The 11,226-nt window shown below is 49.8% G+C and overlaps 2 protein-coding genes and 1 pseudogene across 10 annotated transcripts in view; 2 read left to right on the forward strand and 1 right to left on the reverse strand.

Annotated features, from left to right (window-relative positions):
• Positions 1–3,195, forward strand: part of MAN2A2 (mannosidase alpha class 2A member 2) — a 29,427-nt gene extending 26,232 nt beyond the window's left edge. For 7 of the 8 annotated variants that reach the window (XM_089906774.1, XM_089906771.1, XM_089906772.1 and 4 more), the window contains one exon: positions 1–1,904. In XM_089906774.1, coding sequence (XP_089762900.1) covers positions 1–153 — 153 coding nt within the window. In that variant the 3' untranslated portion in view covers positions 154–1,904. Of the gene's footprint in view, positions 1,905–2,768 lie in introns of those variants that run through there. The other variant, XR_016392004.1, reaches the window with a different exon arrangement.
• A 2,267-nt stretch (positions 3,196–5,462) lies between these two features.
• Positions 5,463–8,205, reverse strand: HDDC3 (HD domain containing 3). Its single transcript, XM_022563957.3, has 4 exons — positions 8,030–8,205; positions 7,667–7,722; positions 7,319–7,559; positions 5,463–7,011 (listed from the first exon to the last, which is right to left on the reverse strand). The coding sequence occupies exons 1-4, from the start codon at positions 8,139–8,141 to the stop codon at positions 6,881–6,883; spliced, it is 540 nt and encodes a 179-aa protein (XP_022419665.2). The 5' UTR covers positions 8,142–8,205; the 3' UTR covers positions 5,463–6,880.
• A 1,169-nt stretch (positions 8,206–9,374) lies between these two features.
• Positions 9,375–11,221, forward strand: LOC149750000 (protein shisa-like-1; annotated as a pseudogene). Its single transcript, XR_016392006.1, has 3 exons — positions 9,375–10,110; positions 10,312–10,522; positions 11,012–11,221. The product of XR_016392006.1 is annotated as a protein shisa-like-1 (transcript).
• The last annotated feature ends 5 nt before the right edge of the window (positions 11,222–11,226 follow it).

An 11,226-nucleotide genomic window follows, 5' to 3' on the forward strand; every position in this document is an offset into this window, starting at 1 on the left:
GTGGCCCTGGGGAGCCTCTTCCGTGGCTTGGATGTGGTTTTCCTGCAGCCAACCTCCTTGACATTGCTGTACCCCTTGGCCTCGCCCTCCAACAGCACTGACATCTATTTGGAGCCCATGGAGATTGCCACCTTTCGCCTCCGCCTGGGCTAGGGCTTCTTGTGGCCTGAAGAGAAAGTTCATCCACAGAGACGGCCTTTTCACATAAGATCGGGTTGGACATGCCACCCTGGGTCTCCTGTCCTGATCTACCTCTCAGAACTGTGACAGACTGGGCTCTGCCCTCATTTTCTCTTTATCGTTGCTTCTGTGTTCGGGGGCAACCCACAGCCCAGTGTTGGGTGGTTAGGGCAGGCGCCAGTGAGTTGTAGGAGAGAAGGCCCTTGGTCAGAGTGGGTGGTGCCAGCCTCTGCTTTGGGTTGTGCGTGTCCACCTAGTTGGGTGCAGGCTCAAGCACCCATCCTTTCCCCTGAATGGGATGGAGGAGAAGCAGGGGAGCCTGAGTGGGTAATAGCCCAGCGTCAGGGTCACAGTAGGCAAGAGCTGGCTCTCGGGGAGTCCTGTGGTTGTGTAAGGGCTACATGTCCTGGTGTGACAGGCAGGAGCAGAGCGCTGCCAGGAGGAGGGGGCTGGGGACCGCGAGTTAGCAGTGGGGTGGAGGAGTAGCAGGAATCGCTGCTTTCTGTGACGGCTCCACTCTTAGTGCTCCCTGACCCTCACGCCCTGGCCAGGCGCTGCAGTGTGGCAGGAAGGACTCATGAAGACTGTCGTGACCGGAGCTCATGGGACACTTCAGGTACCAAAACCCCATCTCAGACTGGGCACTTGGTCTGTGTGTTGATTTGTGGAATGGTGGCAGAGGCCACCCTACTTGACTCCTCTTTGGTTCCTGCACTCTGTACACCACTGTCCTGAAGAGCTGCTTCCCATCATGGGGGCGTTTGATCGGGCATGTTTCCTTTCCCTGGAAAGAAAGTGAAGCCTCCAGCTTGCGGTGGGCAACTCGAGAAAGCTTTCGTCATCATTCCTACAGTCAGCCCTTAAGCTTCGCCTTGTTCATCCTTCCACAGAAGTATTCACTTCCTGGTGCGGGGACTAGGGAGATGTACACTAAATTAGGAGGCACCGTGGCTGCTCATTAGCCTTCACTGCAGCTTCGATTATTAGAAAAAAATTTATGATAGCCTCTAGAGATGCTGAAACGATATTTGGTAAAATTTAAAATCTATCCCTTATTAAACTCTTAGTAAGTTAAGATTACAAAGAAACATCCTAACCTAGATAAAGGTGTCTCTATCTGAAACCAACAGTCAGTGGCATTCTAAAGAGTCAGATACCACCGGCATTCCCAGTAAAGTCAGAAATTAGTCAAGGACATACTATTATTTAGCTGTGTTCTGGCACTACTAAACCCCTGCAGTGTGGCAGATGAGAGAGATGAGGGAGGGTTACAGAACGCCCAACCTGTACAATCCAGCAGGATCAGCTGAAGACCTTAACAGAGCAAACAAGGCACATCACGTTTCTATAAAGATTCTGGTTCTCTCCAGATCAGCTTATAAATTCAATGTATTCCAGTGAGATTGGATACTTTTTGGAATTTAATGGGTTCTAACATTCATTTGGAAGACTAAATGTGTGAGAATACCAAGAAAATTCTGAATGACAGTGAGTCTGGGGCGGTGGTGCTCAGGTGGGTAAAAGACACTTGTCCTACGAGATTTCCCAGGGGACTCTCGATCGACCGTGAGTTCAGTCAGTGTGACGTGGAGTGGGATCAGACTGCTGGACCCAAAGGGAGAGCCTAGCATCAGACCCAGGTGTGAGGGGATTTGGTACAGGACCCAAGGAGTATTTTAAGTGGGAAAAAGATGGACTATTTAATAAAGAGTACTTTAAGATAACTGCCTATCTATTAAAGTAAGAGTTCTCTACCTCACAGTTTCCACAAAAATTAGCTCTAGAGAGAAAAAACAAAAAAATTACAGAATTACTGAGGAAAATATAGGATATTTTTATACCTTTGGTGTGGGAAGGTCTTTTCTAAACAACATGAAACCTAAAAGATATAATAAGGGAGAAGATAAACAGATTTTACCACCAAAAATATATTGAAAGTTTGCATATGATGGAAACCACCAAGGTTAAAACACAAATGACAGATTTGGGAGAAAATATTTGCAGCACTTCAAAAATTGGTGAGTACAGTTACTTTAGGAGAATAGCTTGCTTTGGGCTCCTTGGAGCAAGTCACTGGGGCCTGCTAAGCAGCGACCTAAAGATTCAGCAGTGACCAGCTGAGTTCTTCCAGGTCATCCAAGGGCATTGCTGCCAGCACCAGGCCAGGGCGCGTGGAATCCTATCTACATCGTAGTGAAAGAATGAAGTTTATCAGTGTGAAGTGCTTAGCACAGTGCCTGGTACATATAAGAGCTCAGTAAATATGAACTATAATCATATTAGTAAAGGATTCTAAGCGGTTACACCATAGCAGGCGTTATTTGCAAGTATAATGTAATTTGTAATCAAATGATAAGGGAGAATCTGTGAACCCCCGAGGAAATTAGCAGAATAAAGGCTGTTCTCTCTGGAGGTCTTAGATGTGCAGTGAAGTTATTCATCTGCCAGGAACTGAAATGTTTACTCCTACACACTGGCCTTTTAGAACTCCATAAGGCAGCATTGCTCAAGGTGTGGTCCAGAATCACCAGAATTCCTTGTTGGAAGTCCAGCTTCCTGGCCTGCCCTGACTGGGGCTCCTCCTTCAGCCCGCAGGCTGAAATGGGCATCTGTGCGGCAGAGCCACGGATCCCGGAGACCGACCTGTAACAAGAGCAAAACCCAAAGCCCTTCCTTAGTGCACGAGAGGAGAGACGGATTCCTTAGCAGAACCTATTGGACCAGTCTCTGGGAGGAGGGGCCAAAGAATCTGCATTCTTAACAAGCTCCCAGGTGAGTCTTCTGCACACGTAATTTGGAAAGGGGCCTACTATTTTAAGGCTAGCGGCAACACTTTCCCACGGGGCTCTGGCCCTGAGGCCTCACAGTTCTGAGGGTTACATCAAAACCGGAACGGGATCCCTTATATATACTTGAGAAAGTGTGTGCAGTTCAGGAAAGTGGATTACTTGTGCTTGATTGAAATTTTTTGAATGTACTTTTCAGCTTCCATTTCTTAAAGGACATTCAATTTTACAGTTATTTAGATCCCATTTGTTGCAAGTATTATTGTCTTATGAACTCTGATAACTGTACCATCTCCATTCTGACAGACTTCCCTTTATGGTATCAAGTAGGAAAAAAGATATCTCTTTTGCCCTTTGTAGAAAAATGCACCTTTCCAGTTCAAAAATGTTTAAAAATTAAATTATGTGTATATGTAATTCAGTTTATAAAATGTGCAGAAAACTACAGCCTTTGTAGAGACCATAGGCTAAAGTGTTGGTCTGTTTCTTAGATCAATGCCTGGAGTTAAGAATATAAGTAAATTAACCTATAAACCATACTCTGGAATTGGAAAGAACTTAAAAACCATTGTGTCAATGTAATTTGATAATCTGACACACACAATTTCTAATAAGCTACTTTTGAGTGTTTCTTAAAAAAAAAAAAAAAATGAACCAGGGACCTTAGGAGTAAGGGAGAACTCAGGTGGAAAGAGTGAGCCCAGGGGGCAGACACCCTTTGCCCCAAGAGGGCCTGCTTTCAATGCAAGATCCTCTGTTACGTAATACGGAATTTCTCTTCAATTACAAACATGTATGATGTTAGTTCTAGAAGGGCACATAGAGGCCATTTAGTCCAACCCTCTCATTTTACTAATGAGGAACTGAGACCCACAGAGGTTACATGAACTCACCTATGTCAGTGGCAAAGCCAATTAAATGTTCTTTTCAGTATGCAATATCGATACAAGGTTATTGAACAAATCAATTTTCAGTGACATAAAACACATAAAAAAAAAAAAAAAGGAACCAGGACATAACAGAAGCAACTTCAGCCACTGGAAATGGATAGGATTCTGTTCCTCTCTGCAACTCTCCATCCATAGAATCATACTGTTTCCATGAAGAAGGGAGGGCTGTATGGCCAGCTGGAACCATGAAGAGAAAGGCAGACTCAAACTGTAAGAGCTGAGTCCCCCCAAGCAGGGTGGGCCAGGCCCACACAGTGCTCTGATTTGGCTTGCCTAGGGGATGGGTATGAGCTGTGTGGAGAGAGTGGCATCTCTACCTGAAATTGACCTGCTTACCACACTCTCTTGTCACTGTGGTTGGCTAATGACACTCATGCCCTCACAGAGAAAGGAAATCATAGTCTGGGTGGTAGGAATGAGGCTAACCATCCAAAAGAGATCTCTGAACTAAATTTTTGTTTCTCCGTAACAAAGATGCGTACAAACACTTCAAGGAGCAATTCTCGTAGAGAAAAAAAAAAAGATAGATGAGAGACCAGATCCTTCACAGCAAACCTCAATTTTACTTAGGGTCAGTGGGAAATCTGATTTGATCATAATAGTTGCCAGGACCAAGTGCTGCAGAGTGTCCATCCATTTTGGCTCCTGACTTAGACCTCCCTAGTTGAGAATAAATCTGGAAGGAAAGAACTCTGAAATTCGGTAGCCTAGGCACAGGAAGCCTATGTGGGGTTGGGGATGAGGCCTCCTTGGCATTTGGAACATGACAGGGATGAAGATGTAAGACACAGCGTTGGGTGTGGAGGCCTGAGAAGCTCAGTAGGGGAAAGACAGGTTTTCTTGTCAGAATGCCTGGGGACTTGCATTCAAACTAGATGAGTAAGCACACCTGTACTGCTGCCCCCTCAATTCCTAATGCCTAAGAATGCTAAACAAAATATGAAACATGGAAAAGCAAGGGACTTCCCTGGTGGTCCAGTGGTTAAGACTCCGTGCTCCCAATGCAGGGGGCCTGGGTTTGATCCCTGGTTGGGGAACTGGATCCCCATCGCATGCCGCAACTAAGACCCGGAGCGGCCAAAATATATATATTTTTTAAAATGTAAAAGCATGGTCATACTCAAAACAAGAGGAAATCTCCTTTGACTAAGAATGGAGAGAACAGCTACAGCCATGAACAGAAGACGAGGCCATGCAGCTCCAGAGAAATGGAGACCAGTCGAGGACAGATCCTCGGAGTGGCCAGGAATCTCTTTGTTGTCATTCTAATTCTAGGCTGGAAGTAAACCTTTTGATTCCCAGCCCAGCAAAAGCCAAACTAAGCATACAATTGTGAAGCCCCTTATAATCAGAGAGTTAGGGTAGTAAGGTATTAACATTAATTTCCTGATGTTGATGGTTGTAGTTTGGTTTATGCAGGAGAATTTCTTTGTCCAAATACTAAAATACTTAGGGGTGATAGGCCATCAGGTCAGCAAGTTAATCTCAAATGGTTCAGGTGAAAAAGTTACTTATGTTGTACTTCCAACTTTTCCAAAAGTCTCTGATTATTTTTAAAAATTATTGAATAAAAAAAAAAAATCCACTCTATTGGCTCAGTTCAAACAGGTTATCTAGGGAGGCCAGACTCATAATCCAGATCCACTAGCCTCTTCAGACTTGATCTTTACTATGTCCAGTGTGGTTGGAGCTAACCTCAATTGTCATTTTTGTCTGGTTAAAAAGGCCCAGCAGTGTGGCAAAAAGAGAGAGGGATTCTGGTCTGGTTGATCATTAACAAGTCTTCTCACCTCCGAGAGCTTCATATTTCATCTCAGTAAAATGAGAACAATAATCCCTACCCTGCCTATCTCATCTGGTTATTATAAAGAACAGATGAGGTAACACCTGTGAAAAGGTTTTGTAAAACATCAAGCACCTCGTGACCACGAAGTGGCCTTTGACCTAACAACCTCCTCATCCTCACAGATGTACCCTTTTCAAGTGGGCTAACAGGCCCCAGCTGCTCAGCACCGACCAAAAAACCGATCAGTTGGGGATCCCCTCAGGCGGACACCTTGAAAAGCTCCGCCCCCTCGCCCAGATCCCGCCCACCGCCGGGCTCCAAGCGTGGGTCAGTTCCCGGGCCACTTCCCGAAGCGCCCGGAAGTTCCTGTCGCTTAGCAACCAAGGGAACCCGAGATGTGATGAAGGGGAAACTGGGGGTGGGATGCAAACTTCGGCAAGTTTCCGTTGCAACCCGGGGTTTGAGGGACCCGCGGTCCCCCACCGGCCCTATCGTGTTGCTTCTGGGGACTCTGCCGTGCTCAGCAAGAGATGCCAGTAAGCAGGTTGGCACTCCTTTCCAATGTATCTGTCAACCCATCCAACTTTCTTAATGAGGAAGCCTACCAATTTTTGAATACCTGTGTGTCAGGCACGTCACATAATCCAGCCCTGATAATTACACAACCTATCTTACTGATAAGGAAGCCAGTCTCCGAGGGGTTGAGGCCCTCAACCTGAGGGATCTGTCCCAGGGGCACACAGTTGGAACCCTGCCCTACTGAAGGGCAGGTATCCCCCCCTCCCCCCATCGGTTCCCCAATGGGGAGGCTGGAGAAGGAGCAGCAGCAACTCAAACCTTTATCCAAATGTTTTATTTTGCATAATGACTTTTGAACTAGCGTTTGTATATAAGCCCAAGTCCCTGAGGGGCCAGAGATCCCACCATGCAATCAGACCCAAGGCCTGGAGAAGGGCAGTGAATGCATTAGAAATGGGTGGGGCGCATCATCCCACAATCTGGGGCTCAGCTTAGTTGGCAGATCTTCAGAGTGAGAAAGGACACGTGTATTTGGTCTCTAATACCTGGGCTGAGTGAACCAGGGAGGAAGCTCGGGAGGCACCGAAAGGCTGAAGTATGAATCTTCTCTGGCCTGGGCAAGGATGGAGTCTGTGCCACTGGCTGGCTCCAAATACTGCTCAGAGTGTCAGCCCCCGCTCCTTAAACAGCTGCTTTAGAGCGTCTTCCAGCTGTTGGTTTGTCCCCTGAAGCCCCTTCACCACCTGTGCTGCCCACTCGAAGTATTCCTGGACTCGGTGTTCGGACCATCCTGCATAAGAATGGACAGAAAACTGCTCACGTTGACGTCCAGGAAGGCACTGGATTTTGCCCACTTCCTGGAGGGCTTGGTGCAGGGCTGTGAGATGAGTTCCTGATGGACGGATTTGTTCTGAAAACTTCCCCCTTGCCCAGCTACTGCATTTCTAGTGTATGAAAGAAGATCAGAGTGGTCTACTAAGATTAGTCTAGGGAATTAACAAGAACACCCGGGCTTTTTTTCAGGGGAAGTGACCAAGCTGTGCCTTCAGAAGGTGGATACCCCTCCCCTTGCCCTCAGAGCAGGTGGAGGAGCGTACCCTCTGGGGTGCAGCGATTCAGGTCCCTCAGATTGTACAGTTTGTCTGCCAGCTTCACCAGTTTAGCCCCGGGGCTGCTGTGGGGTGCCTGCTCCACCTGCAGCCGCTTTCTCTCCAGCTTGGGCAGAGTCTTGTCATCTGTTACCTCCTCCACCAGACGCCGCACTTGTGCCCCGAAGTGCAGCTCCACCTCATCCAGGGTGGTGTCTGTGTCCTCCACCGTGTCATGGAGCAGGGCTGCCTGGGGACAGGCTCTCACTCAGTCCTGTGACGCCTGCCAAGGGGAACCCAGAGCTGAATGGGGCCCCTGACCCGCACCCCAGCCTCCTAGCAGAGGAGGAAAGTTACCTGTAACACCACAATGTCAGAGATTCCTGCCTCGTGGGTCAGGATACGAGCCACACCTGACGGGGCAAAGCAGGAAGTCAGACAGGAGGGAGTCCCAGGGCGGCGTGTTGTGGGTTTTGTAGAGCCAGATGTGGCTCCTCACTAGCTGGGTGACCTTGGGGAAGTCCTTTACTCTTTTTTGGATGTTCACTGTACAAAGGGAACAATCATGCCTACCGCTCCAGGTTGTGGTGCGTCACGAACAGTGCCTGGCACAAGGACTGGTACGGACTAGGTGCTCGATGAGGTGCACGCCCCCCGGTTCCCTTCCCGGTCCCCACCCCCTAGATGCTACAGCCGTTGCTCCCCCGGCGGCGCGCCCACCGATAGGGTGATTGATGAAGGGGGTCCCTTCGGGGTCCTTCCGCCGCTGCCATTGGTGCTTGCGAGCCGCGAAGTCAGCCGCCTCCAACAGCTGGGCCGCCTCGGAGCCCATCGCGCGGGTGGCGCGGGCGACCTCGGTCCCAGGATCCCGGGGAGCGTGGACCGAGCTTCCACAGCGCCCCCTAGCGCCGCGGAGGCCTGAGGATTGTGGCGTCTGGCCCAGAAGAGTTTCTCTGGGGTTGACGTGAGGGCCCTGGGTGTGGGAAGCTGCCCTCAATATCGCAGCCCCTGGTTAAGTGGGCTTTGCTGATGGTGCAAGAAGAATATGGCCTGGCTCTGGGAACCCACATCCTGGCGGAAGGAGGAAAATACACAAGACATAAGACAGCAGCCTCACAGTGTGTCCAGGGCAGGAAGGCACAGGGGACTGGTAACTTGGAGGAAGGGCAATTCACCTAGCCTGTGGACCAGAGACAGCTTCTCCCAGGAGGGTCCTCTCCCGCCATGGCAAAACAATTTTCAAGCTGTCAATGCTCTGAAAATTCTCAAAGCGCTCTAAAAATAGTTCTTGTGCTTCCCTGGTGGCCGCAGTGGTTAAGAATCTGCCTGCCAATGCAGGGGACATGGGTTCGAGCCCTGGCCCGGGAAGATCCCACATGCCGCGGAGCAACTAAGCCCATGTGCCACAGCTGCTGAGCCTGCACTCTAGAGTCTGCGAGCCACAACTACTGAGGCTGCGTGCTACAACTACTGAAGCCTGCATTCCTAGAGCCCGTGCTCTGGAACAAGAGAAGCCACCGCAAGGAGAAGCCCATGCACCGCAACAAAGAGTAGCCCCCGCTTGCTGCAACTAAAGAAAGCCCGCGCGCAGCAACGAAGATCCAACGCAGCCAAAATTAAAATAAAATAAAAAAAATTTATAAAAATAGTTCTCCCTGCAAGAATGGCCTGGTTGCTATGGGCATGGGAGCCTCACCTTTGGGGCCAGAAGACCCTAGTGCTTAACCTTCTGGAAATTGGAGCCTGCACTGGGAGCCCTCCCTAACTGTTTCAGACTTAGGCTCCCAGGCAGCAGTGTTGTTTCTGCAGGAACTGTCTTCTTTGCTGTCAGGCGCTGGGAACAAAATCTGCATTTCTTTCTTGTGCCGTGAGGGTTCCTGCTTCAGTTCCCAGGCACTGCTGTGGGCCCCTTATGAGTGTTGTCACTGCTGTTCTGGGAGCATGACGTTGTTAGGCCTCAGTAGACACTGGAACAACACAACACTGCTGGCTGGTGGCCTCTGGCCTTCTCGAGAAATTCCCTGTCTCAGCAGACAGCATCTATGAAGTATGAGGTTTGGTAAGAGAGACCTGGAGACCCTGGAAGAGATTTTCTTGTGAAATGGGGTTGGCTGGTTGCTAAGTATACTCCAGTCAGATTGGTAGATTTTATACTTTGGTTGGTAGCTGGGGTCAATGAGGGCTCAGGGGAAAAGTTAATGAGAACACTCACGCTTGCTTTTCAGCTAGTCTTTGTGGTTGCCATGACGCAGAAGTTAGAGAGGGAAGCTCCAAACGCTGGAACTGAGGTCTCTGGGGCCTGAAGTGGAACAATCAGAATTCCCATGGCTTCCACGGCAGCCTGAAAGTTTAGAGTGTATAGAGAGAAACATATTTGGTTCTTAATGCTTGTCTGTTCTTCAGGCTAGTGGCTCAACTTCTCTCTCATTCCTCATTCGGTGTTCTAGCCTTCTGAGCCTTTTCCCCTTCAGCTTAGAGAACCTTAGGCAGCCTGGAGCCACAATCCTCCCATTTTCCAATAGAAGATAGAAACTCAGTCACTTTCAGCTCTCTCTAGAGGTCTGTGACAGAGAAGCTTCAGGTTTGTGTTAATGGTGCTTTGGGGCTTTGATTTTATTTCCTTACTGCCTGCAGTCATGGCTTAGAAATAGAGATGTTGGGATTTCTAGGACCAGGGCTGAGGTGGAGGTGACCTCTCATGGGCTTCCAGAGGAGGCCAGGCCCTTTGCTGACAGGCCTGTCTGTGGGGCTACTGTTGCTCTTCAGCTGGATGACGCTTGCCCAGCCGACCTCTCTCTCAGGTACAGCGCTCTCCTCTTCCCAGCCCCCCCTCCAGTACCCTACACTTTTAGCAAGGTATAGGCTACTCTGGGGAGCTTGTGGGGAGGAAGGAAGCCTGCCCTTCTGATAATGGTTGATCCCTTTTATTCTCCAAAAGGGGTGGAGTGGGGTGTGGGTAGATCATTCCTGCCTGTCTCCAGCCCTCTTGCCCCTCCTTTCAGCTTTGGCCCACCATCCCCACTTGTGCCAGACCGCCTGGGATGCTGATGGCCATCGCTACCCCGGTTTCTTCTGTCCTCGGCTCTCTGATACCCCGGAGGAAGCCTACTGCTGCCACCTGCAGGCTGCAGGGGGCTCCTGCTGCACTAGGTCTGAATTTGAGGCCTTGCACCAGGTCAATCTCTCTGCCCTTCCGCCTCCTCACGTCTTCAGGTGAGAACTCCAGCCCCAGAGCCACTGGCACACTGACGGGGTGTTCCAGTACCTGAGGCTCTGTTCCTAATTTCTGGAGTGGGAGGCTTGTAGCTTACAGACCAGTGGAGGGACAGATCTCAAACATAAAATCGCGTAAATACATGATTACAAACAAATCTGTGAAGGAAAAGTTCAGGGAGCTGTGAAAGCAGGTGACAGGGAGTCATTGTAGGTGTTGTGTGGTGGGTGGGGTGGGACGGGTGTCAATACTGAGAGGATCTTGTATTCTGGATTACACGTATTATAGTCGGGGTTTTCAATCCTGAATCTGTCCACAGATGGCTTCAGGGTACCTGTGAGCCCCCTGAATTTGTATTTTCAAATTCTACACTTTTCTGGGTAGGGAGTTCTGGGCTTTCTCCAGACTCTCAGGGGCTCTAACCCACAGGCTGCAGTAGCAAGAGCGCGGCTTGGGCCAGCATCCTGATACCCTCCCCTCTCCCATAGGGGCCCGGGCCCGCTTCTAGCACTGGGCCTTTACAGACTGCTGCTCGTAGCCCTGATGACTGCAGACCTCGTGCATTTCTGCCGCGGTCGGGGCCGGGGCCGAGATCTGGGCCGGGACCTGGGCCGGGACCAGACCTGAGCAGCCACGGGCGCCCCTCTCGGCCCTCCGCCGCGCGCCCCCTGCCGGTCTCAGCGGGAACAGACTAAGCGCGCCT

Source organism: Delphinapterus leucas, chromosome 2 (genome assembly GCF_059928025.1).
Source record: "Delphinapterus leucas isolate spDelLeu-1000000601 "Yukka" chromosome 2, BTC_Dleu_Yukka2, whole genome shotgun sequence".
In the NCBI taxonomy this organism is placed as follows: Eukaryota; Metazoa; Chordata; class Mammalia; order Artiodactyla; family Monodontidae; genus Delphinapterus; species Delphinapterus leucas.